The sequence below is a fragment of the Eimeria acervulina genome, genomic scaffold (assembly GCF_000499425.1).
Source record: "Eimeria acervulina Houghton genomic scaffold, Eah_scaff6, whole genome shotgun sequence".
In the NCBI taxonomy this organism is placed as follows: domain Eukaryota; phylum Apicomplexa; class Conoidasida; order Eucoccidiorida; family Eimeriidae; genus Eimeria; species Eimeria acervulina.
The window spans coordinates 91,802-118,603 of record NW_013549700.1 but is presented as its reverse complement, the minus strand read 5'-3'; the positions used below and the strand labels follow the sequence as shown (position 1 = coordinate 118,603).

At 51.3% G+C, this 26,802-nt stretch overlaps 5 protein-coding genes across 5 annotated transcripts; 4 read left to right on the top strand and 1 right to left on the bottom strand.

Annotated features, from left to right (window-relative positions):
• Window positions 1-2,024: 2,024 nt before the first annotated feature.
• Window positions 2,025-7,212, top strand: EAH_00001950 (hypothetical protein, conserved; the record flags this gene model as incomplete). Its single annotated transcript, XM_013394923.1, has 3 exons — window positions 2,025-3,051; window positions 3,252-3,773; window positions 3,887-7,212. 3 exons carry the CDS (start codon window positions 2,025-2,027, stop codon window positions 7,210-7,212), a joined length of 4,875 nt encoding a protein of 1,624 aa, XP_013250377.1.
• Window positions 7,213-9,565: 2,353 nt separating this feature from the next.
• EAH_00001940 (hypothetical protein, conserved) lies at window positions 9,566-11,255 on the bottom strand (the record flags this gene model as incomplete). The annotated part of the gene is made up of 4 exons (XM_013394922.1): window positions 9,566-9,731; window positions 9,921-10,030; window positions 10,285-10,532; window positions 11,243-11,255. 4 exons carry the CDS (start codon window positions 11,253-11,255, stop codon window positions 9,566-9,568), a joined length of 537 nt encoding a protein of 178 aa, XP_013250376.1.
• A 2,331-nt stretch (window positions 11,256-13,586) lies between these two features.
• EAH_00001930 (MRP protein, putative) lies at window positions 13,587-17,551 on the top strand (the record flags this gene model as incomplete). The annotated part of the gene is made up of 10 exons (XM_013394921.1): window positions 13,587-13,766; window positions 13,906-14,097; window positions 14,299-14,823; window positions 15,013-15,203; window positions 15,415-15,694; window positions 15,925-16,078; window positions 16,501-16,609; window positions 17,084-17,152; window positions 17,297-17,376; window positions 17,511-17,551. 10 exons carry the CDS (start codon window positions 13,587-13,589, stop codon window positions 17,549-17,551), a joined length of 1,821 nt encoding a protein of 606 aa, XP_013250375.1.
• A 1,762-nt stretch (window positions 17,552-19,313) lies between these two features.
• On the top strand, window positions 19,314-20,465 carry EAH_00001920 (Tubulin binding protein, related; the record flags this gene model as incomplete). The annotated part of the gene is made up of 1 exon (XM_013394920.1): window positions 19,314-20,465. The coding sequence occupies one exon, from the start codon at window positions 19,314-19,316 to the stop codon at window positions 20,463-20,465; it is 1,152 nt and encodes a 383-aa protein (XP_013250374.1).
• Window positions 20,466-21,666: 1,201 nt separating this feature from the next.
• Window positions 21,667-23,181, top strand: EAH_00001910 (vacuolar ATP synthase 22 kDa proteolipid subunit, putative; the record flags this gene model as incomplete). Its single annotated transcript, XM_013394919.1, has 6 exons — window positions 21,667-21,794; window positions 21,923-22,059; window positions 22,203-22,264; window positions 22,468-22,550; window positions 22,738-22,841; window positions 23,111-23,181. The coding sequence occupies 6 exons, from the start codon at window positions 21,667-21,669 to the stop codon at window positions 23,179-23,181; spliced, it is 585 nt and encodes a 194-aa protein (XP_013250373.1).
• Window positions 23,182-26,802: the final 3,621 nt, after the last annotated feature.

The window sequence follows — 26,802 nt, the reverse complement described above, 5'->3', positions numbered from 1 at the left end:
ATATATATATATATATATACCTAGAGAAGTATATATGGGTATGGATCTAAATGCATATTTATATTTGATGAGCACCTGCCGATACCTTCCCCATGCGTGCAGCTTCTGTTTGGTTGAAACATTTTTGCATTTAAATTGCACGCGGCTCCTGAGTTCCTGCGGGCCCCACAAACACTTTTTCAGTTGGCTACGGTGCTATCAGTGCATGCACTAAAAAGTATTTGTAAGGTCTCATTATGATGCTTGCTTGTTGGCTTGGGCCTTGCAGCAGCAGGCACTGCTACAAAGGCACAGTCTTTTGTCTTTCTGCTTCCCTTCCTATTCATCATTAGCCTTAGGCACTTAAGCCGCTGCGATCATCCCTCCCGAAAACAGAGGACTGCTGTCTATTCAAAATTCCTTTTGTCTCGTTTGCAGCTCCCGCCTCTCCACGTCACCAGAGACGGGGGCCTGTCGCCACACCTGAAAACCGCGCGTGCATGTATCCTCGCTGATTCGTCCTTTTATTTTCTTTTTGCCCAAAAAACGGGAAAGGCGCTTACATTATCTTTGCGCCCTTTGCTGCAATTACATGAGCCATCTCCTCCGTCAGTAGTCGTGGGTTTAAACAGACGCTGCAGTGCAACAAGGGAGCAAACAACTGCTGACCTCTCAACCTCACTCCAGCAAAAGCAGCAGCTGCTTTAAGTAAGCTGGGCAGTGTCTTTGCCACGAAAGGAAGTCAGCACGAAGAAGATTCTGGAGGTGGCAGTGTTTATTCACGTTGTTCTACGGACTGAGCGCAAGGGACCTACTGAGGGCCTCACAAATGTTAATCAATTGGCTAGAGTACTAGCACTGCATTCATTTTGAAGGGGCTTGCTAGCGTTCCTGCAGGAGCTGCAGCAGCAATAAGTGCTTCAAAAGCTTCACACGCTAGAATATGTCACCTCTATGCAGCAGCATACTGCCCCACGATTGTTTTATGGTGGTTCAATCTATAGGTTATCAAGTGCTTCAAGATAAATACCTTCAAATCTTATCTCCATTCCTTTGTTTCTTTTCAAGCCCCCGTCATTCAGCTGGAGAAAATCTCTGCAGCATCATTTTTCTTCATCAGCGGAATGCTGATGAAGAAAAATGATGCGGAATGCACGCATACACTATCGCTGCAACTTCTATCTTGCACAGTTGCAAAGCAGGCAAGTGCTGACCTTTCCTTCTTTTAGACGAATATAAAAAAAGTGAACTAGTGAGTTAATTTAATAATGCACGTTTGTAGGTATGCCCTGCGCTGTAGGGTGGAAGCAGTAGATCTGCATTTGCGTGCACTTCATTAATCAATTCAATTGGAAGAAGACAATGCATTTATTTAGATAAAAACACCTAATTCAACTGTATAGCAACAACCCATCAGCAGTAGGGCTTCTTTGCTGCAGCCGAACCTACGCCAGTTCAACAAAAAAAAACAAACTAGCACACATATATGAATTTACGTACTCGTAAATAAAACTATCCAAAACAGAATAATGACAGAGCAATTATTATTAATTGATTTCAGCCAATTCTTCAAAGAAGATGAACGGTTCGGCCAGCTCCCTGGGGCAGCCTTGTAGGGGGACCACAAGGGCTGCGTTAGAGGAGAAATTGCAGTGGATTGATCTTGTCATTACATTAAATAGACCAATTGAATAAATAAAGGGGGAAATCAAGCAAATGGAGAGAAATGAAGTGAAGTGAAGGATCGGCTTGTACGCGACGTCGCGGCGGATCGGATCATGGCGTCGTGCTACTCACGCTCTACTTTTGGAGTGTTTAAAACGCTTTATTCGATAATCCATAAGCCTCAACAACGCAAAATATAATGGGGCATAGAAGACACCAAGAAATGATGCTCTTTCTTCGGAGTTGTACCACCACAGCAACGACCGGCGGCAGCAGTAGCAGCAACTTCAGCAGCAGCTGCTGCTGCAGCAGGCGCAGCAGTTCGCCCATCACCTGCTTCAGCACCAGAAGCTAGAGCAGGAACAGCAGTAGCAGCACCAATGGGGCGGAAAAAACCTGTTGCTGCTCTGGGAGGGCGGGACTTCGGGGGTTCAGGGGGGGCCCGCAGCAGCAGCAACATCAGCAGCCCAAACCGAAGAGGTAGCGGCGGAGAAGCCTCTCAGCAGCTTCCAACAGCTGCACACAGCAGCACGTCCCCCACTGAAGTCTGCAGCAGTGCGGGGGCGGCGCTGACGTTCAGCAGCTGCCGAATGGAGACTCGAAGTAATACGTCAGGGAGCTGTGGAGGCATTCAAGAGGTTAACAAAGGCAACAGCAGCAGCAGTAGCAGCACGAACCATGCTGGAAGCAGCACCAGCAGCGTCAAGGGTGGCGATTTCGTAAGCGATGCCTTGCTACGCGACTTGGAATTTGAGGACTTCTCTCGCGCTTCATGTTGGGAGCAGCTGCAGCACGAGCTCGTTTCCTGTCTTCGTAGCCTCCCGATTGCTGCTGATCGTAGCCGCTTTTTGCAACAAGTGGCAGCTGCGCATGCCGAGGCAGCGGCAGCAGCAGCTGCGGCTGCCCCGGTCCATGCTCCTGCATGCATGCACAGGTCTGCGTACTGCAGCAGCAGCTGGCACGCCTACGCAGTCCCTCCTCCCCAATTCGCTTGCTTGTGCTCCTCCCCGCTGCTGCAGCAGCAGCAGCAGCGCTGTGCGCTGTCTCTGCCACTCTTTTCTCCACTGGTGCTCCAGCAACTGGTGCCCATTCCAAGGCCGCCTAACTATTCTCGAGACTCCACTGAAATTCCTCGGGATCGTTTGCTGCGGCTCACCTACACGTGCTCGCCTCCACTGCCTGAACTCGGCTGCTGCTGCAGCAGCAATAGCAGCAGAAATGACAGCAGCAGCAGGAGGGCGTATGCAGCCGAACCACCAGCAGAGGTGCAGGTTGCAGAAGACCTGCGCCACTGGAGTCCCTCTTTATCCCCCATATTTTTCGACAGCAGCAGCAGCGGTTGCGGACGAAGCATCAGATGCAGCAGCAGCGACGGCGTCAGCACAAACAACAAAGAACTTCGGTGCGGTACATGCGCTGCATGCACTCTCCAATGGGAGCAGTTCTTTCCGAGTCGCGCTCCGTCTATACAACGGAGCTTTGGCGGTGAGTCCGTTGCACGCAACTCGAATGTTAGTTCTTGTTTATACACACAAGTTCAGTTGTTTAGTTTTCTTCCAATGCAATTCATCTGCCTCCGCTGCTGTCTCTTCCCTCCTCTTCTTCAGTCTCGGAGTTTCTGCAACTCGAAACCGTCCGACTCCCCGATGCCTCAGGCGCAGCAACAGCAGCAGCAACAGCAACGGGGAGCGTCGAGCAGGGCGCAGGTGCAGCAGGAACGGCACGAAGATTTGCTGCTGCTGCCGCTGCTGTTTCCCTTCCCGTATCCAAGGAAACAGCGAGGGCAGCTCTTGCAGCTCTCGGGCTGGCGTCGCGCGCAGCCGAGCCGTGCCAGCAGACACCCGTAGGCCAGCCGCAGCAGGAGCAGCAGGAGCTTATCAGCCAGTTGCCTCTGTTTTGTGTCTACGACCCACAGCACGAGGACTGCGTGGGTGCGCAGGTGTTGCGGTGTGTAGTGAGCGCTAGCTCAGCCTCTGCTGCAGCAGCGTCCCCAGGAGCATCCCCAGCAGCAGCAACAACGGCGACGCAAGAGGAAGCAGGAGCAGGCGGGAGAGAAAGGAGCGCCCACGTGATAAGGCATTATGACTGTAGTTACCTGTCTTCTGCCTTCTCAGTGTGCGACCTCTCGAGTGCGTCTTGTTGACTATTGCCCTTCAGAGGGTTCATGTGTTTCTGTCGAGTTTGTATTTGAGCATGTGGCATGCGGCATTGTTGCGTTCTTGCTTTCGTGCTTGTCTTGCAGAGTTCCTCCTCTTGCTGCTGCCGCACCTGGGTGCGGAGCTGCGGCAGAAACAGCAGCAGCAGGACCAGCAACACCCGCTCTTTCTGCTGCAGCAGCTGACAGTAACGGCGCAGTACACGTACTTCTTACTCAGGCCATGGCAGCAGACACGTAGCAGCAGCCAAGGGGGGGCAGCTGCAGCAGCTGCAGCAGCTGACGTCCTCGTGGGGCCCGAAGCTTGGTGGCTGCATGAGACCAACAGCACCTTCAAGGCTGGCGCACATAGCAGCAGCCGCACCAGCAGCATCAACAGTTGCATTATTAGTGAGTGGCGTGAGGTAGCTGTGGGGGCGTCAACTTTGCCGTTGGAGCCTGACGGCAGCCCTGCTCCCTCAGCAGACAGTTTGCTGCAGCTGCTGCTGCTCCAGCGTTGCCCTGTTGAGGCTTTGCACGTGATCTGGTGCTCGCCGCTGCAGCCGCTGCGGGACTTCTGGAGCAGCAGCAGCAGCAGCACTAGACCGCTTGCTGCTTCGTTCGACTGTCGCCTGCGGCTGAACCTCTCTGGGTCCCTGCTGCGGGCCCACGAAAAGCTGCTGCAGCACCCCAGCCTGCCGCTGAAGACCCTGAAGCAGAAGGCGCTGCATGCAGCAGACTTTCTGCAAGAAGACGCGTGGCAGCAGCAGTGCGCAGTCACCAGTCGTGTTCACCAACTGAGCCGCTTGCTCCTGCTCGCCGGCAGCAGCAATAGCAATAGCAGCAGCATCAAGCAGCAGCCCTTCGTCTCCTTGAGTTCAAAGGTCCTCTGCGACCTAGAGCGCACAAGACGTCGCGGCGTGGCGCCCCACAGCTTGCGCATGCAGGGGCGGTATCCTGCTGCCAGCAAACGCAGCCGGTGGGACAACCACACCTTGAAAAGCAACAGCCTCCGCAGCAGCAGCAACAGCAGCAGCAACAGCAGCAGCAGCGGTGAGGCGAACGAGGACAGCGCTGCAAAAGAAGCCGAAGCAGCTGCCATAGACGCGGAAGTGCAGCAACTGTTCAGACCTATGACGCGCCAGCAGCAACTGCTGATACATGAGCAGCAAGTCAAACGGCTGCTGCTAACAGGCAGCAGCCACTGCAGTGCGTGTAGCTGCTGCTGCAGCGCTTGCGGATGCTGCGGCCTTGAGCTGGCTTTTGGGTTGCTGTGGGGCAGCAGCAGCAGTAGCAGCTTCTTTGCGGAGTTAGCGCTGTGTGCCGGGAAGCAGCAGCACCTCAACCAGCTGCAGAGACTCTGGCAGCAGCTGATGATGCAGCTCCGCTGGATGTGGGACCGAGGGCTGCTGCTGCCGCGCGTCGTTGCTGGCTTAACGGCGGCAACAGCGACAGCATGCGCAGCGCAGGCTGCTGCTGCAACAGCAGCAAAAACTGCAACAGCAGCAGAAACAGCAGATGCAGCTGGCTGCGAAGCCTGGAGCGCCCTAGCAGCGGGATTAGGGGTTGCCTGTTGCCCTGATGGCCCCAGTGCACTCCCAGATGTGTGCTGTTGCTCGCTGCAGCAGCTGCTGCAGCAACTGAACTGCGCAGCGCAGCAGCAGCGGCTGCAGTGGCTGCTGCAAGACATGCCGAAGGAGCAGCAGCAGCAGCCTTTTGAGTCTTTGCGATTTGTACTGCCGCCGCCAGAGGGCCTCTCCCACCTCCATGAGCCGATATTGCCAATTCTTCCCCCAGTTACGGAGGCACGTCTGCCATACCCAAATTTGTGTTTTCTGCAAACATGCAGGCATGCATGCATGCTTACGGATGGCTGTGCCTGCCTTGCTTGCATTTGCTGTCGCTGTCTCCCTGTCCAATACCCGACAAACAACGCTCTCGAAGGCCTCTTTGTCTTTTACTGTTTTGCTGCGGACTCTCAGAACACGCTGGCGATGCATGCGGCTCTCCTAAGGGAACGCAGGAGCGACGAAGAAGCAGCAAGAAGTTTTGGGGACCACTGCGGAGCGCTGTTGAGGCAGGCAAATAAAGGTGCCTGTACACCGCAGGCCAGCGCGTTTTGGTGGCAGCACTGTTTCGCGCGCCTGCCCCGCAGTGTGGAACAGCTGCTGCACCAGCGAGAACAGCTGCTGCAGCAGCAGAGAGCTGTGCGTGCGGCTGCTGCTACAGCAGTCAGCGCTTCAGCCTACACGCACGAGGCGGTGCTGCAAGCTGCGAGGGCTGCTGCTGCTGCTGCAGTGGCTGCGGTTTCAGCTGCTGCAACCGCACCTTCAGTAAACGCGCAGAAGGGAGAGGTTGAAACTGCCCAGAGTCCGGCAAAAGCCGATAAGCAGCACCTCTTTTTCAACTGCCTGGTTGGTCATCGCGTTTGCTGCCTGTTTAAACTTAGGTGCATCCACATTGGCCTCGATATGCACGTACGTGACGCGGTGCGTTTGTCGCTGCAGTGGTGCTACCATTGTGCTGCTGCTGCTGCTGCGTTGCTGGTGCAGATAGAAGGGGAAGGGGCTCTTCACGGCCTTGAATCGCTCACCGCACCTGATCTGCTGGGGCAGCTTTTGCGGCTTCTTGTTGCTTCGCTAGCTGAACAGTGTCGACTTGCCTGTGCGTGCGTCTTGGCTAGCAGCAGAAGCCAGAGGAGCAGGCGATGCATCTACACCCCAGGGGTTGCTGCAGCGTTCTTTGGAGATAGCAGCAGCATCTGCAAAGGCCGTCTGTTCCCTTGCCATATCCCTGCGCTGCAAGCTGCGGCGGACGACCTGCAGCGACACGCAGTTGCTCATTCTGCCCGTGCAGCTGCTGATGCTGCAAATGATCAACTGGCGTGGCTGCCGCCCCTGCCGCTGCTCGCTGCATGCATGCGATGCGAATTTATCTTTTCTGCTGCTGCGGGGCTGTGCCGACTGTGCGGCACAGATCCGCCCGCTCTGGCAATCGTGAACCGCGCTTTGCAGCTGCTGCTGCTCCGGCTGCAGCAGCAGGAGCAAACAGCAGCGGCAGCAGCAGCAGCGGGCAGCAGTTCCACCGAACGGGAAGACGGCAAAAGTCTCTCAGAAAGAAAGCTACCAGAAGCGGAGTGCGACATACTAGTGCCCATCCTCTCTTGCAGCGAGAAGCGGGCACTGCAGAAAATGCTGAGTCGCTGTCATCCGGAAAGCAAGACCACCTCTGCAGCAACATCAGCAGCTTCTGCTGCTCCGTGGGAAGCTGTCCTGCCGTGGCCGCCGTTTGCCCAAGAGTTTGTACTTTTGCTACAGCCGCACACCTCTGAGGGGAAGCAGCAGGATCTTCAGCAGCGGAAATGGGCATTCTACTGCCGAGCGCAGCACTCCGATAGTGCCTTTGCGGTGACAGGAGAACGATGTTTTCACTAGAGTGTTCTCTTCCCTCTCTAACTGCTGCGTAAGAGGAGCGCATCTTTGCCCTTTACGCAAGCCAATACGCTGTCTTCTTAAACTGCGCTCTTGACTGCTCACTCTCTTTCTAATAGAGCTACCATATGGCATTAAAACTTTAGCATTCGCACTAAGGGCTAGGCTGATTCTATCGTGCTAGGTTGCATAAAACATCGAGTTAGTTTTGTTTTGTTTCTGCCGTCGAACTACCAGTTAGGGGCTCGTCGCGGCCGCAGTGTTGACCCTACTGCGCAACTGACAGCTGCACAAAGAGTTCGCTTCCCCACTGATGTTCATTTACACCGACTGAGGAATAGGTGTAATAATCTATTACTACCCCCAAACACATGCGAACACCCCAAGTGGTCCGCAGCTTCAGTGCCGCTCTTGGGCTTCCGAGCTCACGCAAGGTGGTTATTGCCCTGCAAATGCTTAGAGACCATATGGCGGTATCCTGCCTGATGGAACTGCACAGCACCAACCGAGAAACTTCAGAAAGTTGAGCTGCTTCTTTTGTGGGTCCCTGGCCTTCGAACTGCAAGCCACCGAATCTAACTTCCGCCAGTTTATGTGAATTTATATACAATGTGTATAATATGTGTATGGCTATATAAATCCTCCATGTCGTTTTTCATAGTAAAGGATTCCTACGGCAAGTCCATTCGCACCCAGTGGTTGCAGCCACAACCAGCAACTGGACATTTTGGGCTCATTCACCGAAAAATGTTTTACTCTCGAGAGGTTGGCTCAGATGAAATGGAGGAGATCGGATTCACAAACCTGAAGTCATCAAGTTTAAATGTAGGGCGGCGTCTGCAGACATTGACGGACTTCCTGTCGAGTATTTCGCACCGTGAGTAAACAATTTCTAATCCGGTGTTCCAAAAAGATTGCATTTTGTCACCCCTCTGAGATATGGTGAGTAAATGAGCCACGTCTACTAATGGGTTTGAAGAGCGTTGCAATGCGTCATAGCCTTATATTAGAGCCCCTGCAACCCGTAGAATGTCCGAGGCGTTGTCCCGAGGTAGCGTCGCCTTTTATTGGCTGCTTCCTGGTCAAGCGCCGAGAAATCAAACAAAGACAGGTTCGGGGTTAGCGAAGTTCAGCAGGGCAGGGAGAGAGAGCGAGACAGCGAGGCGGAGAGGGGCTAAGAGAATACAAGGAAACAAAATTGGTTCTACCTTACCAGCCTGGCTAGCAAGCTCAAGAGGCACTCAGCGTGGATCAGTCCACTCGAAAAACGCGCAAGCCTCTTCGTACACTGTAATACTGTATTCAACAAGGCAGTATGCCCCCTAGCAAACAGCAGCCAATTGGCTGGCACGCTTCCCGCTGCTAGATTTTCCGTCTACACGAAGCCACTTTCGACATTCTCACTCAGGTAGATACCTGGCTCTTCCAATGATCTTTAATAGCCTTCGAGTGTGGTGTCGTTTTTTTGGTTGTCGGGTCAAACTGAAATTGAACGGCACGGGCGGTCATCAACAATGATATGGGGAAGAGCAGGCATAAGTTGCCGTTTTCGGGACAAACGCGAACTCTTGAGCTTACGTAGTGTAAATAATGTGCAGGGAATCGTTCAAATGGTTCCATTTCGTTTAATTTGGCGCGGGTAACAGAGACTTGCTGCCAGCAGCGAAAATGTCTTATACTTGCTGGGTTATGTATTCTGTTGGTATATCCTACCCCTGACCTCACCGAACATTTTTACAATCTAATTGAGAGGCACTGTCGACTAATGGATGCATGCATTTTGTAGTTTGTTGTCAGCGTGGAACTTCCATTCCTCTATTTGCGTAATATCAGCACCGTGCTGAGAGTCGAGAGCGTTCGCCGCCCTTCAGTTGCCCTTTGCTACCTGTGAAAAAATTGCTTCCGACGTAGAACTGGCTTTGTGATTGTGTTGCGTTCTTTCAGCTTTAGTTGCTTTTTTGGTCACAAAACCCCTGGGTGCAAGGGGAACAAGCAATACGTTTGCAAGCCGAGCAGATGTACAGGCGGTTAAAACAGTTTTTGTTGATGGGAACCAAGCAGGTTTCGTGAAGCTTGCATATTTTTCATCTTGGGGAAAAGCCAATCCAACTACTGCCTAAAGTGTACAGGATTCATCGGAAAACGTTGCATGCATACAAAACTGTTGCGTGTGTTGCTCTGACAGTTGTTGAATTTCAAGCGCAGATCCAAATGTCCAAAGTTTCCGTCAATAGCGAGTCCTGACAGTGCCTTTGTGACGGCTCATTCATCTTGCTCCAACGGGGACTGGCTATTTGCTGATGCGTTGTGCCCTGCTCGACAGTCCACCTGCCTCCTGCACTCATGAGAATAAGCTTTATTTTGGGCATTTGCTGCAAGGGTGTGGGTTCGTCTTTGGGTCCGTAGACGGCGAAGCGCGGCGAGTTGCTTCTATTTCATCTTTTGCTTCGTTGAGCCAAGAGAAGTCAAACCCATTGGCAGTTCCTGTGGCGCTTACGATTTGGTGCAGCAGTTTGATTACCCTGAGTTGAAAAACACATGTAGACTCCGCAAAAAACACGCGTATAGACTCCAAGTCACTCTTGAAGCTGTCTCTGTGCAGAGAAGGCGCGGTAGGTGGCAAGGAGGAGGACGAGGACATCATGAATATGAGACTAAAAAAGATAGAAATCCAACCATTGAAATTTCATAAACGACGGCATCTCGCGTACTGTTCCATTTTTATAAACCTCCTGAGGACCTCGTCCCTGCCAGCCATGGAGAGCCCCCCTTCGCCAGTGAAGCTGCTTCCGTTGTGCGTCTCGTCGACGTCATTTGTAATCTGAAAACAAAACTTTCCTAGGTTGCCTCAGCATTCATTCGTGTGGGCAGATGCCTGCTCATAAGTTACATCCCCTCTGACGCAGTGCAGACTCGCCGTTGTACTGTTCCGTTCATCGGCAATCCGAGCTTTCACATCATGCAGGCTGAGCCGCAAGGAAACCATCAATGTATTGATATGCGCATTATCGGATGCACACCCACGTGCTCATATCTAGATAATTGTGTCAGCGCAATGTTTTTCTAGCTGAATACCGTTAACATGCAGTTTGCGTGTGAGTCTGCATGTATACGCGCAACGGGTATCGCCTTAATCTTTGCAAAAATTGTTAAAGTGTTGGTAATATGCCGCTGGATACTCCAGTGGGCGGACCACTGCTTCAAGAGAAGCTCAAGTTGTACTCGGCGACCATCGGTGCCCTTCAGCACGATGAGTTCACTCTTCTGCTTGCTGCACAGCTCGTGGAGGCGGGATATCTCCGCCCTCATTTTAAGTTCTCTTTCTGTATCCAGCGCAAACAGCAAGAACCTAGAGGGTGGCGTAACGGGAGAGGCACTCCAGGTCCCCTTACAATTGAATCCTACCGTAGTTGTTGGTCTTGGAGCACTGACGTATTGTGGCCTTGACTTTTGCAACAGTTCGGGGTGTCAAGGGGGGGCCCAGAAGACGGGGCGACACTTCTGGAGTTTCCGGATATGCTCGTCGAATCCCTTTTCTGGTATTGGCGATATATTCTTTTTCTGTAGTTGCAAATACAGTGCACTCGAGGGCATGCGCGACAAGTGCAGCGGCAACCCTCAAAAATGCCTTTGGCATTCTGTCCACCCACACACGCAGACTCTGACCATATCGGTAGAGCTAACGAAAAGACTCTCTACAATCTCTGTGTGCTGCGCGCGTCTCTGCCACAGTACAACATGACGGCGACAAGCAAGGCTTGGGCTGCACCACTTTTCGCTTGTTTTCTCTGTTGAATAGCCTTTTGCCTCATGAGTATATCATTTTGTTCCCTCAATATAGAGTTCTCGGTGACGAGCTCTTTGTTTTTTTCCGCCTTTAAAAGCAAACAAGAACTCGCGGAGAGACCAACCGCTTGGGAGTTATTGCCGCCCTTACAACGTGGAGAAGAATTCCAGAAGCACGAAGCTTGTCCGGTTATAAGCGACCGTGTATACAGCAGCAGCATCAATTCGCTTGATGGTTTGGACATACCAGCGTCTTGCATAATGCCGCAAAATGCTTGGTCTCGTCTTCTGCCGCTTTGAGGTTCATTGATAGCATTTGGTGCAATGTCTCCAGTTCCAGGGGAGGTTTTTGTTTCTACCAGGACACGTTTTGCGGCTTTTCCCGGCAAAATATTTCAAGCGTAGAAAAAGAATGGCAAAGTGATCATGCTGTGACGTTATTACACACTATGCTGTAATCAACTGGTGGTGGGCCAAATGCGCCGCATGCACAACGACGAGCTAGCTTAAACAGCTAGCTCACACCCCCCCAAAACGCTCACTAAATACAATGTGATCCCCGCAAGGCTCGGTAGGTGGAGAAAGTTGTTAGTTAGGTGTTAACGTGTTCAGATATGCCTTCTTTCCCATTGCTGGCTATGCGTAGGTTGGCCGGGAGGCGGACCTTTTGAAGTTTTTTTGTCTGCTCCACGATCTCCTGAGTCCTTCATGAATTCAGGCGCAGTCCACTCAGAAAAGAGATTCTCCTGCTTATTTACAACGGCTCCGAAGATGTTACGCTACTGTAGTGAGGTTCTCTGGCAGGTGGGTCATCTGCTCTCATGTGAAGTACCTCTGCTGAAACGCTCGTATGTACTGCTTTTCCTGTTCTGCATCAAACACGACCACACTGCTCATGGTAATATATTCATCCTTCCTCTCCGCCATTATGTACACTCGAATTTCGTTTTAGCATTTTCTGGCCCTCTGTGCTCAACACAGAAGGGACTTTAGGCCCTTGGGTCACCTTGCAGCATCTTGACCACGTTGTCTTGTGCAGCGTCAATGCCTTTGAGCACGGCATCATGCGTTTGCCTAATGGCCGCCAGACGGCCATCCAGACCTCGTGAATCTTCGGTGAATGGCCAGGCTCTTGATTTCTCCGCAGTTTCTCCCCAGGTGGAGGCGGAAAGCCGCCTTTCTCTACCAAACTGGCAGCACCAGTAGAACATGTTGCTTGGAGTGAATGGATGCGGTCCTGGCCGATGGCAGCTTATCATGCGCATCTATCATATTGGAGGAGTCCCATCTACACCTAGTAATATTTACGCGAAAACTACACTCAAGATTTAACTTGCTTGGCATTAATGCCGCCCAGTGTACTGCGGCCTCACTCTGTCTGGCCCACTTTTCGGACTTTGGCGCGTCAAAGTGACAGGAAACTGAACCTCAGTCTCGGCTCCTTGGACGTTTTCCTTAGTAGCCATTTTCCGTATTGTACTCCAGCAACTAGGCCTGCGTAGTTTGGAGTCCTGACGGAATCAACATACAGGCATTACGTTGTCTTAGTTTCTTGAGCATCCAGTTGGGACACGCCAGGTTCATTTACCGACGAAACTTAAAATTTCTCACCTTTAATCGTTCCTCCTGGTTACTTTTTTTGCGCGACTACCAGCTGGTTTCGCTAGGCCACCCTATCCAAAGCCAGGTAGCTACAGGCATACCTTCTGGCACTGGGACTAGCGGAACCTCTTTGCACCTCCCCTATAATGCTCTCAGAATACACCTTTCCATGCATATGAGCAGGTGACAGTGAAGGAGCAGAGCCACTTTCTCATTTGTCGAGGTTCGATGATGCCAATGAACTGGGGTTGTTTGTGCACCGTTCCTTCACCGCCGAGTGGGAAGGTGCGGAAATGCGGACGAAACTCCCCTACATCCAAATATATGAATAAACTTCTCAGTTTGGCCCTAAACAACCTTCTTCCATTCCAGCGATCGTGTCAGTAGATGTGCTTCATCGGTTCGTCGTAGCACTAGCGCGTGGCAATGCTTGCATGCACGCTCGCAGCAATGGAATAAGCCGCAAGCCCGTTGCACGGTTTGAAATAGAAAATGATTCGCCTTTAGAACATGATCGATAACCTAATAATCCATTTATGCGTGCTTTTTGCAGAGGCTCCCGGGCCTCCAAGCTCTCCCTTACGGACGGCGAGCATCGCCGGGCCCCCGCAGCCATTCTGATCTCCCTGCAGGCAGTTTCAACCCCTTGCAGGAGAAGAACTTCGTATGATTTTGAACCACGATGTAGTGTTTCTATTATTTCAGACAAACGGAAAGGCGCTGGAGCTGATGCCCAGTGTATTTCGTTCAGACAGGCCGACCTCCTCTCCAGTGGCTTCACATGTAGGCGAATAGGGAGCGTTTAGTCGGGTGAGCCTCCTGACGTCTTCTTCGCTTTCTGTGCCTTCACCGAGCCAAGTGCGGACGGGGGAAGACGGTGGCCCATTGTTGCGCAGTGTCTGTACCAATCGAACTAGGGGATTCACTGGTCTCTCTGGCCGGTTTTGCATTTGGCTCGGCGCACTTCTACCTCCCCACATGCATGGCCAATGGATCCTGAACTTGCTGACGCAGACTTTGCTGCCTACCAGCAGGTAAAAGGTGCAATACCAGCATCAGCGCAAAGGACCGGAGGAGAGTTGCCGCATGCGGCCAATGAACCGTTCCCGGATTCCCACACAACGCGTCTCCGCCCTCTCCACGAACAGGTCCTTAGTCAGCTGCGTCAGGTAATACATAGTCATGCGAATCACAGGTGAACGGGCACAGAGGGAGTAGGGAGTCGACTGAAACCTATCTTGGGAGGGGGACGGGCTCGTCGGTGCACGGGAGCCACAGCCGCCTTTGTCTTTACATGGCTTCCTACAGGTCAAGGATCCCGACATAGGACGTGACATTGTGGCACTTGGATTTGTAAGAGATCTGGAAATAGGTGAGGAGGAGAGGGGAGGGAGAAATGTCAAATTTTGCCTAAGACTCACCACCCCTGCCTGCCCTTTCAAAAGGCAGATTCAAGACGAAGCAAAGTCTTTGGTGAAGTGCTTACCGTGGGTTAAGGAGGTACGTATGAAGGTGTTTGATAGCGGGAAAGCACTCCATCCCATGCTGGTGCATCGTAAAGATGCCCTTAGACGTACTTCTTGCTAGCACAGCTGCCCTCCTTTATCTCTCTCCCTTGATGTTTCTCTCTACAAGAGAGCTAGAAACAGCGTTAGACTTATGAGCACCAAAGTATGTGCATGCACTTGCGGAGCCGTGTAGGTGGTGGTTGGCTTGGATTCCATGGCTCACAGCCGAGGTGCTTCATCTGGACGACCCCCCAACCTCAGACGAGTAGGTTTCATTGTAGGTATCGCCTCCTGCAAGGGAGGCTCGGGCAAGAGCACCGTAGCCCTTTCTTTGGCATTGATGCTGAGGAAGAGTGGCGCCAAAGTGGGACTGCTGGACGCGGATATATACGGGCCAAGCCTGCCTACCCTGCTTAACAAGGAGGAGGCCAGAGTGGTGTTTGGGGCGGAGGAAGAGAGTGAATTCGAAGAAGAAACTAAAAGATCGAACGAGAAAACGCCATCAACTGTTTTCCGAGGCAGAAGGGGGGCCTCAGCAGTGAGGCGGGGACGCATTGAGTACGAAGAAGGGCCTCCGACGGCCCCAGCAGGCACCGCTGAAGAGGTCACGAAGGCAGACGCTGGGAACAGAGAGGGTTTGAGCATGAGATTGATCCCCATTAAGGTTGCCGGGATCAAATGCATGTCTTACGGATTCATAGCGAAAAAGAACGACCAGGTGGGCCCCCCCGTAAAAGTGTCCTGAATTCAGCAGCTAGTTGTCTATGACAGACATTTCATTGTTTCTGCCGTGTGTACTGTGGAATTCCTGCATGGCAGTTGTGTCACACAGTAACCGCTAGCGGCTATTCGTGATGTTCTTCTCCCAACACAACTCCACATCCGAAGTGGCGTGAATGCGTATCAGGGGTACTCGGCTTTAAGGGGCCCATTTGTCAGCTCCGTCGTTGATCAATTGCTGACTGGGACGCAGTGGGGATCTCTCGATTATCTGGTGGTAGATCTTCCGCCTGGAACTGGGGACATTCATATAACGCTCACTCAGCAGCAAGTTTCTCTTGATGGCTGCGTGGTTGTCACGACAGCGCAGGCTCTAAGGTAGGAAACTGAAGATGTTGCCTCTTCTCGATGCATTACCGAGAAGGAATTGTATGCACACGGCTTCTGGATGGTACTCCTACCATGTGGACTTCTAGAATTGATGGGAAATGAAGGATCACCGTGGCTGGTGCATCAGATCTCAGTGCATACTGCAGTGCATGCTCCCACGAGGTGCGGCATGCTGCTCCCGTCTGTTGTGTTGTTGCAGTTTGGTGGACGCAGAGAAGGGCATTCGCATGTTGAAAAGCCTGTGCATTCCAACTCTGTCCGTTGTTTGCAACATGGCCTACTTCGTTTGCAGCCACTGTGACGAACGCCATGAGCTCTTCGGCCGCCCTGAAGCAACACAGGGGCTGGCCGAGCTCAGTAGCGCGCATCAGCTGGTTCTGCTTCCATTCGACGTCAGACTGAATTCCACTACCTTTGCAGGGTCGCCACGCCCGGATGCGCGGGACTCCTTTGTGGATAGACTAGGCCCTGAAGACCCAGTGCGTCAGCCAAGCTGATATTATGGCCTTGACGCGGCGCTTTTGTTCAAGAGCGCATCTACCCGTAGTTTACTTCTCTCCCTTGAATGCAGCTTTCAAGCTTAGGAAGATCTGCATCGTGGAGCCGAGGGCCCATAGCGATCTTCAGCAAAAAGGTGTGTGCGTCTGTGTGCGTGTGCTGAGGGAAGGGTCATGTGCTTACCAGTGGGTTTGTGCACTGAGTGTCTCAGGTGTGGAGTGCTCTCCGGTCTCTCGCAGATAGAGTGGCTTGCGAGCTGTCTACCCTCCGGTATGGCTCCCTGAAGCCCCAAATGTCCGTCACTGCCAATGGGTCTGCTGTCCTAGTGGCTCTCGTTCGTCCCGAAGGGGCTCTGCTAGGGGAGGGTGAGAGACTACAGATTCAACCAGTTGGCCGGATACTGGAAACGCATGCTGACGCTCTCAAACATTCACTGCTATATCTCCACCAAAAACGATCATCTGAAGCTCGATGGCTATGAAGGGCGTGCTTGGACGGTCGCGCAGCTTCGTGTGTTTGATATTTATTCGTTCCGCACCATCTTCGCCGTATCTGTTTGGCGCGCGCTGCGCTCTACCCGTGCATTTAAGTGCTTACATCTAGGAATACGGCGTAACGGGGTTGCTTCTTCCGCTTACTGGAGGACCCCCTTAATGCTTTAACTGTTGCTGCTAACATCCGAACAGATACTGATGCAGGAGAATGCGCATGGGTTGCCACAAGGACTCTTCTTGGGCACGTTAGAGAGTTTGAGGCTACGCTGAGCACTTTGCTGTTTTGCGTACAGGCGTTCCCATTATGGTGAAGGAGGCTTTTGAAGTGTCGGGGGACGTCTTGCGATCCCGGTGCAGTTGCCTGGAATGCAAAGAGCAGCAGAAAGGAATGCTTTCCTCGAAGTAAGCTGGGGTACCCTGCGTACTTTTGGTTCTGGTTGTTGCTGCGTAGCTAGCTTGTAAGTAGGACTGGCGAGGGTGGCGCATGTTCGCTGCTATTGTACTGCATGGGAAGAGACGAGTAGAGCCGGATGAAGTGTCGTGAGGTGCAAACACGCGGCAACTTTCCTTTGGCGCTTCTAGGCGATTTTGATGCCTTTTAGATGTTCTGTGCCATGCAAAAAAGACTTTTCTCACAGTTTCGTGCTTTTCGAAAATGCAAACTTGGTGATTTCTTTACATTGGGTAGCCGTGTGGATGCTCCTTTCAACCGCAACCATGTGTCCAGTGTGGACCGAATCAGTGTAAAGTCTATGAATGCGCATCTTCACGTGCTAAGGAACTTGTACTCAGAGCACATGCGTATGCCCTTGCGTCGTTGAAATAGGTTTGCACCATCCGCCTTTCTGTTCACCTTTATTGTCACTTCTCTTGCAGGGATTCTGATGAGCAAGTGCATATTGCCGACGCACTAGAAACAGGTGATGGTACGCTAATCATCAACTGGTGAGTACGCAAGTGAGCCATGTATAATGCCAAATTCGTAAGAATGTAGACGAACGTCTGGGCTGTTTCTGAGTCTTTGCCTCTCGGCACCCCATCGTCCAGGCAGCCCCGTGTTTTTGTTTGTCTCCTGTCCTTGACTTCTAGGAAAGATGAACACGTGTCTCAGTTTGCTGTGAGCGATTTGTTGGACCTGTGTAGACAGTTGCGCCTGGCTGTTGACGAAGGTGAGAGGGCTCTCCCTGCTTTCTTCAGGGGAACGGGATCGGTAGACGATGACCTCTCCGCACATGCATACGATGCATAGCTTTTTGAGACCCCTTTGATTTCTCCGCTGCTCCTGCTGGGTGTTTGTTCACAGAAGGCGGAAAGTGCCTCGCTGACCCCCAACTTGAATGGTAATCGTCTGGGGGACTGGTGTTTAGCCTGGGCCCGTAAATAGCCCAACTAAGAAGCTAGAGAGTAGCTGAATAGTGCGTTGTACTTTCCTGCGACTTCCTGAAAGGCTTCACAACTTACACGCTCCCTTGCAGTCAGTTTTTCAGGGGATTCAAGGTGCTGGTTTTGGATTTCAGGCACCATATGAGCACTGTTAGTGCGGCCTAATTCAAAGTAAATAAGCCCATTCTTTGCAAGATTGGCGTATATTTCGCACAGCGGTTCTGGGCTGCCTTTCCTTATTGATGAAGGTAAAATTTCTGAAGTACAAACGCAATTTATGGCTTGTCTTCCTAGCGTCATCATCCCCGCTGTGTTGCCGTACCTATCTACGTAGATGATTCAGTTGAACAATTCAACAGTTCACCGTCATTGCAAAACATAAGTAGCCTAGAGCTGTCCGCAACGTGCGAGAGGAACTAATCAGCCAGTAATATTCAAATACGCCAGAGTCTGTCGACAAGAAGTACTCAGCTTCTGTGAACCTCATTTTATGGGTTTTCCACTGCTGGCAATGTCCATCATTTCGGCCACGTTGCATACTGTAGGCGCCAACTTATTGAATCTAGCCTCTTCTAACTTCAAGTTAAGGAAAGCATTCCTTTTTATGTGTGCAGCACTCTGTACTTTACCGATAGAAGCGTTTCTCTTTCGCGCTGGCGGCCACCGATTCATCTCAGTTCTTGGGTGACACTGTATTTCTCCCCGCAGGGAATGACCCGTCCCACAAGGCACACAACCCCCATTTTTGGCATTCGTTTATCTGCATTATCATCATTTGAATCTACCTAATTGTACAATACGGTCTCTCGCCTTAGTGTAAATGAACGTTAGGCGCCAATTTCGGCAAGTGCACTGCAATTCTGGCTGGCATTCCCCCATCAGCCACCCTGAGTTATTTGACACGTATCTTAGTTCTACGTTTCTAGACAATGGCATTAGAAATAACTAGGCTTGGCCAACTGCTACAGCAGTCCCAACTAGCTACTACGGGGACACAAGTGCCGCTGCAATTAGACCAACTCATGTAGACTCTCAGGAGTTAATTATGTAATTCAATACAGCGATTTGCAAATAGCTCATAGAAGAAATACTAGTAGTGCCTTTTCCTTGTGCAAGTGCAGGTTGGCCGAAACTGAGTGTGAGCAACTCTGCAGAGGCTTTTTGGTAGCAGCCTCTTTACGAAAAAGGATGAATCTTGCTCGGAATTCCCACGAAAATGCCATTATTCATGTGAAATTCCCGACTAGAAAGGGGTTTAAGAGTTGGGGGGGGGTTCGTATATCTGATGCACGGAGTAACATGACGATTAGCTGCTTGGTAGGCCCGCTGCGCTCGCAGAGTCGATACGGGTTGCACATGTCCACATAGCCGGCCCCAACGATAGCGCTTCGCTGACAGTTTCCCTCCCTGTTTGACCCAATTTTCAGAATTCTTCAGTCAAATTTTCCATTATTGCCTCAATTTCACCAACTCTTGTGGGAGAAAACCCCCAGTTGTGTACTATTTTTCGCTGCCAAGATTGGCGGCAGCGCTTGCGACAGCGAGCCGTCGGCCGTAGCCTCACGCGGGCTACGGAGCCCCGGCGATCTGAACCCTTGTTGAATCCGTGAAGCATATTTAAGTATTTGCTACTTTACTTTCCTCTTTAGTAGCAATGTCTAACATACAAAGTGGCAATGCCACTCCCCGTGGCGTTGGCGTCAGCACTGCGAGCCACCAGCCCATGCACTCGCTGCCTCAAGTCGGCAGTGGGTTTCCCGGTATGATGAGTCATGGGTCTTTTACCGGGGCCCCTTTTGCACTTGGGAGTCCTCATGCGAGTGACGGAGCAGCAACACCCAATGCGAGCTGCGGGCCGTGCTGCTACGCGGAACCCCCGCCAATGCAACAGCCACGCCATGGCTTGTGGACCTGGAGTCGTGATGGGCGCCTTAAACTGACATGCGAGCAGCCTATCGTGCCAGTTCCTGTCATTCAAGAGATCCACAGACGCGATAAGATCATTGAAGTGCCTCAAGTAGACGTCGTGGATGCCGTGAAGCCTAGAGTGTACAACCAGGGAGTGGAACACGAGGTCCCGAAGATGCGCATTGATGCTCAACCAGTAACAATTGAGATCCCCAAGTATAAATACGTGGAAAGAGAAGTTTTGGTCCCGATTGTTACTGGATACACCCATAAGTTTGTGCCAAAGTGGGAAATAAGGGAAGTGCCCCGCCCCGTGGTGAAGTATGTCGGTGAACAAGAAACGATTGAAGTAGAAGTCCCCCAAGTAAAGTTCGTGGACCGCATCGTCGAGAAGGAGATTGTGGTTGATACGATTGAAAAGAAGGTACCGAAGATCATCGAGGTCCCGAAGTACGTAGACACTGTAAAGTATGTCTGGAAGCCCGTGGAGAAGATAGTGCATGTCGAGCGCTTTGTGCCCAAATTCGATGTCTCTCTTGAATGCCCAGCTCCTCTCATCGTACCATACCCTGTTCAGAAGGTAACTGAAATGCCAGCAGTTATGGTGCGCAAGACTCCAGCTGAAATACAGGAAACGGAGGTAGAAGTTGTGTCTCCAGATGGAACCGTTCGTGTTCCCGAGGAATACATCCGCGAATATAGAAAGACTAAAGCTCAAGAAGGGGGTATTTTTTGCCAAACAATGGAGTGCTGTGGCGCGGACAAGGAAGATGAAGTGGTGTATTCACAGGGTGAGCTTACGTGGATGCAGAGACCGGAAGATCAGCAGTCAAGCGCAGATCAAGGCCCCCAATCCCCCCAAGAATCCGCAAGAAGCAGCCAAACAGGAGCTGTCTTGACAAGGCCGCATCAAGGCGACGGGTCCCAAAGCCGCGCCTGCAGCGGAGAGAGTGACGAGGTCCATTGAAGGCCCGAAAATGGTCCTCCACGAATGCCGGGATTGCCCGTAATGCCTAAGCAAGGAATTGTACACGACTCAGGTATTTGTACACGACTCAGGTTTCCACCAATAGAGTAGAACTTTATAGCACAGAACAGAACATTGCTACAACGGGAATTGGGGCCCGGTTGGTTTTTACTGCGGAAGCCGTCTCCCTGCCTTTCTCCGGGAGTCCGATCTGACCCGTTTGTTCGAGGGGCACACTGAGGGGCTCGGAGTTAATTTTTCATGCTGCACAGCAGCTTTTTATTCAACTGGGTGAATAACCATGCATGCGGATGTAAAATGGCATTTCACGCCCGCTGCGCCGTGCAGGGGAATACTTTTACATCTGACGTCTAGTTGCGCTAGTTACCGAACGGAAAAGGCAGTAAACACAAGTAGTACCTCCCCACCAGCTTCCACACGATCACTTAGGGATTCCCGCAAATGGTTGTATGGAGGCCTGGTGTCTGGAACGGAAACCCTCGTCTCCTCCGGCGAAGTCCAGTAAAAACAGAAAACCGTTTAAAGAACAGCAAATTATTCGGTTGCAGATCCCCAAACAAAACATTCCCACACCGGGACTCGAACCCGGGTCGCTCGGGTGAAAGCCGAGTATCCTAACCACCTAGACTATATGGGACTGGTCCACAACACCTTCTTATTCATGAGGACACGTCGGAAAACAATGATTTCGCGCGTGATTTCGAGCATCATGTCAAGCTCAGGCCTTAAAATGCGCATCTGCTATGAAAGTATCATCAGGATACAATTGAAACGTGCTGCCATGGGCTGCTCAGCTGCGGTTGCATTGCATGCGTGTCATCGCGACGAGCGCACCCAAGGCATTAGATTGAGTTCTCATGAGCCCCGCTTTGGCATTCCTGTAATAGCAAACACGTTTCTTATCTGGTTGACGCCACGGCGTCGGGTATGTGTACTTGGGAAGATCGCATCCTCAAGCGCCTGGAGGCCCCGGGTGGGCTTGGCTGTGCAACAACTGTGGGTCGGGTTTGAAGCTTATTTATGTGAAAGACTGTGTTCTTTTGTATAGTTTGTTTTTCAATCTCTACATAGTACAGGGCTTTCTTGCTTGCCGAGTTGCAGGCTCTCGGCATCCGCCTTCCGGCGGCCTTCCTGCCGCGGGCACACCAATCCTCAGGTGAAGCGGAAGTGCTCCTTAAGGATGGCACAGCAGAGTGTTGCGTTGCCGTACACCGGCTGGGGCGACGTAATCCGTGATATTCCTCCAGTGGCATGGGGCGCAGTAGGAGTCGCTCTGGCGCTGGGTCTTTCGGCCATCGGCGCTGCATGGTAAGCAGCTCACCTAGCCTTTCTCAGGCTCAATGACATGGGCGCTGCTCTTGTATATGTTGGGGAGGCTGTATGCAGAGGAGATGTGCTGCTGCAACATAGCTTTCTTGTGCGTGTTTTTCCTTCAGGGGGATATTCATAACAGGCAGCAGTCTGTTAGGTGCAGCTGTGAAGTCCCCCAGGATACGCTCCAAGAACTTGGTGTCTGTAATATTTTGCGAGGCCACTGCAATATACGGTGTTATTATTGCCATTTTGATTGCCAGTAGGTTCGGGACGGTCTACCCATTGTACCGCTTGTTGTAAACACGAGGGGCGCCGCCTCACTCACAGTGTGGGCCCTCTTGGACGTTGCTTTTCCCATACAATTTTCTTATTAAGCGTGGGAGCTGCAGCGGTTTTGCTCAGGCAAGCTTGATGGCGTCCCTCCCGATTTCATCCAGAGCATGATGGATCCCACAAAAATCGAAGTAGGCATACCCAACCAGCAGATAGCCTTGCGAGCTCCTGTAGCTGCGAATATTGAGGAAGCCATGCATCTATGCACTGCATAGATGCATGGCTTCCTCATCGACACTTCCAGGTTTTGGAGCTGCATGGTGTGTGTTCGATTTCGACTTCATGGCACTTCCGCACTTCGTGTTGATGTGTGTTTCTCTGGGTGCAACTCTAGAAGTGGCAGGCGGATGCCATTGCAGCTGGGTGGGGTCTTTTGGCTACGGGGCTCACTGTTGGGCTCTCCAATGTTTTCTCTGGGTGAGTATGGCAGTTTATTTTGTGGCATCAACCTCTTCTGCTTTTCGCCAACTGAAGTAGCAGCTGCTGCGTTTCATGCGTTTTCTCCTTTTTCAAGGGTACAGGACTCACTAGTAGTTGTGTGCAATTTTTGCGGGCTGTCAACATTTGAATTTTCTACCTTCGCATTCTTGTCTGCTTACCTCAGGATTTCGGTGGGCGTGGCAGGCAGCGGAGCAGCTTTAGGTGATGCTCAGAGGCCCGAAATCTTCGTCAAGATGCTTATAGTCGAGATTTTCGCATCGGCACTTGGTACATTTCCTTGCGGGCTTCACTTTAGAGTGCATCTCACTATGGGGTTTCTTATGAGCTGCGCGCTGTCGCGACGCAGCTTACAAGAATCTATATTCAACTGTGTAGCATTGCTTGTGCCATCCGTTTCTTTTCGATAAACTGGTGTAGATTGGTTGTGGATCTGCTGGGTTGCTGGCACTTCTCGTTGGCTGTTTGCCTGCCAGACACGCTGCCTGGTACGTGGCTGGAGTCCTAGACAAGCTAGATGAATTCTTTTTTGCGTTCAGGACTATTTGGTGTCATCATTGGACTCCTCCAGCTGAACCTTGTGAACTTTACGCGGCCGGCTAGAACATGATCGCGCGTGGTGCTCTTGCATCTCCCATTGGCTCACTGCCGTTTAGTCTGACGAAATGCACCAAACGAACTTAGTCTAATCTCGAGGGTGCACTGAGCTGGTGTGAGCCGCCACCAGTCCAGAATTTTGTGCTCAAACTAACGAAAGCGAATTGCCCGCAATGCAAGAATCCATTACATCGCCATAGCTTTATCCCGTTCATACGACTTCTCTAGGCCGTGTGCTTTGAAATACATTCATTTCAAGAGTAAGGCTACAGGAAGTGCAAGGACCTCCCTTGTATGGCACGGGCGCTTAGCATGTGTGTCTCGTGCTGTACAGTTGCTTTTTCATGGATTGTTGCATATTTGTCTGGCGCTTTCTTCAGAAACATTTGTCCTTAGCCGTATATTCTCGATCGTCACGTATAGATGAGACGCAGAAGCACCTTTGTCGACTGATCGACGGGGTGAACACACGTGGAACTCAGGAGTTTGGTCTGCTCTGGCAAGAGAGGGCACATCGAACAACATGATTGTTGACACATCCACTTCAAATGTGCTCGGTTAGAGTAGCTTCAGACCTCATGGTGGGATGGATAGGTGTTAGACTATGCATTTTAGGTGGCGGGGTCGAATATACAGAAGAACTCATCAATTTTATGGCATCCTGGCCGACGTCACTACAACAGGGAGTCCCACTGGCGTACCTTCCAGATATTAAATATGCCGCACCCCGCAGGCAGCATGCTTCGGGACCCCGCAGCAGAAGGAAATGGGTGCAGCATTTTGCCACGCACATGCTGTGCACTGCAGCCGGAAAAATAACGGAGAGATTGCTGTCACTTTCCCACACCTGCTCTTCCCTGCCGCTCCACAGGTTTGCGAAACAGCTCTCAAACGGGAGTGATCAGCACCCACTAAGATTCGGGAGCCCGCTTTTGAAACCAGATGAGCCAAATACCACAGCGCTACAGCTGAAGGAGTGGCTGCACCTAGGAGTAGCGTCACACAGATGCACACAGTGTGCTGCACTCATGATTTTTGAGGATAGTGAATGCTTGGGCAAGTAGAAAGTTCTGATACCAACAGAAAAACTATTCCGCTCCTCGGTACTGATTGAGACGGAATGTGGGGCTGGTCTAGAGTACGGTGGGCACATCTTGGGTGTTAACCGCCCGGGTTAATCTTGGTTATTCTCTGCTCTCCTCCACGTTCTTACTCAAGAACTCAGTTAGAGGGTTGCTAGACTTCTTCGACTCTAGTCAATACAGCATGACTGCCATTCATAACTGCTCTGTAGGATCTCGAAACGGAAAGAAGGAATATACAATGTGTATGTATCAGCTTGCATTCGACTCCTCGACAATTTGAGGCCCCGAATGCAAACTGTTGGACATATTTTGTGCATTCCTTTCTTCCTCTACGACTGAATTCGGGGCTTTCAAGAGTTTGGGACTTGCATCGATGAACTGGACTGTCCCCATGCATACACCCTAGATGGGCGTGGCGAAAGAAAGCCTTTTCATAATTCCTAATATGCAAAATATTTCTGCACCGCAGGAAATGCTTTCGACGGCAGGTTGCCCATCTACAGTCACAAGCCCTCTTCTTTCTGCCTAGTTGGTATGGCCGACACTGGAGCGGTACTGTAGTTTCCCACTTACAGGGTATACATTTGGTATTTATTTCATTCTTTAGTTTTCAGGCACCTCGTTTGGTGGATCTCTAGTTAATTACCCTTTCTGATAAGGCCTTAGCCTCCCTACTCTGTTGTCAGGCGTGGTCACCTGCGTGGGCCCACTACGTCCCCTTGGAGAATGTGTATTGACCCGGCCATCCAGTGGTAACAGTTTAATATTACTTCTCTGCGGTTTTCTTCACAACAACCAGGGCAGCATCGCTGGCCTTTTGGACTCTAGAGGTTTCATATGGGGAATTGCTCACCAGCGCAGTGGAATTCTGCACACTCACAGAGAGTTGCTTTGTAGAACTATCCTCCACTGGCGGTGGAGAAAAGCGCTGCATTCACAGGAAGTGGAGTGCAGGAGTATGAACTAGAGGCGTCAGTTGTTCACTGGCGATGGCGGGAGCTCAGTGTGGCTGAAGGCGCAGGAAGCCAGCTTCCACACTCGAGCATTCCATTCCACGCTACTTCCACTGCAGTTAGTTCCACCCGTATTCATAAAACATTGAAGAGAAGCTCGACCCTGAAAGTAGGGTGGCTTCAGCTAGAGCCAGTGAGGTGGCCCCTGACTGCTCTATTTAGTTAGTTTCTCCGTCAAGAGCCTATGACGGCACCTCGACCCTTCATAAAAAAAAAATCTAAATATTCTGAGAAGGTTGAAACCGCGTGAATTGCCCACAACTGGGAACTGGCGATATCCGTGGATGAATCCGCAACGGACGTCAGAAGGTCTCCTTGAGACTGCGTAAGTAGGCATTCACAAAAGGCAAAAAGCGGGTTGGGAAGCTATTTTATTGACATGCCGGTGCTGCGTAGGAAAACACATATCCGAGCGGATCGCCCGATCAATACGGTCGCTATGCGCAGTAGTCATATTTGCTACGGGATTTTTGCCTCCACAGCCAAGCACGGGGAAAATTTCGATAGCACCCAAGATTTCTTTCCCGCAGGCAAAGGACGACACAAGGGGAAGTTGTCATAATGAATTGTTGGCCGAGCAAAAACTTTTCCTCCTCACACACCAAGGAAGATGCAAGGATTGTAAAGCCTGGTAATTTGTCCTTGTCGACGGCTGAAAATTCCAGTCAACGAGGAGATAAGTGCATGATTCCAGAGGCTGCAAGCGCTAATGCAGGAGATCATTGCAAGGGCGAATCGGACTGCGGAACGATCACGGCGATTCAGGATGTGCATCTCATGCAGCCTGAAGTAGGCTGAACACCACAGAAGTATCGCTGTTGTTTGCAATTACCACTTTCACAAAGTGCAGGAATTGTGCAGTAGTCATTTTTGTTGCGACTGCGTGTGCTCACTTTCCTGGTGCTTCTTGGCCAGCAGTTAAAAGCAAGGATGGTGGCTGTCAAACACGATAGCAATGCATCAATTAAAATATTTCGCTCGTTGTTGCCAACGCTACCACGCTTGAGGCCACTTCTCCACAAAGTTGTAACTTCAGCGGCTATGGACAGTGCTGTCGGAGAGTCAGAGGTCCCCTTTGGGACGCCACTATTTGAAGCTTTCCCTCCAGCTGTCTTGTTTGTGGGCTACGAATCCGCCGAGGTTTATCAAGCTCATTTCAGACTCAGGTTGGCATGGCGCTTAGCTGCACCGCATCAGACCAACGTAGAAATTGCCTTTTTGAAACATCGAAGCTGTGGAAAATTTTCCCTTGCTACTGAATGGCTGGCGGGAACCCCGATGTATTGTTTGAAGGAACAAGGACCGTTTCTCCCGACGAGTCCACGCCATCGCTCCGGACTCGGCTAACTTTTCAGTGACGAGCATTAAGGAAAACCAGGCTTCTACAGCAGTAAGAAGTGCTTTTAGTTCCTCGTCACCTTTAAGGATAAAGGGCAAATCCAGGGGATTTATTTAAGAGTACCGCTGCTAATATTGGATCATTCCGACGCTGTCCACAAACAGCACGCACTGGGAAGCAAAACACTCTGCAAATAT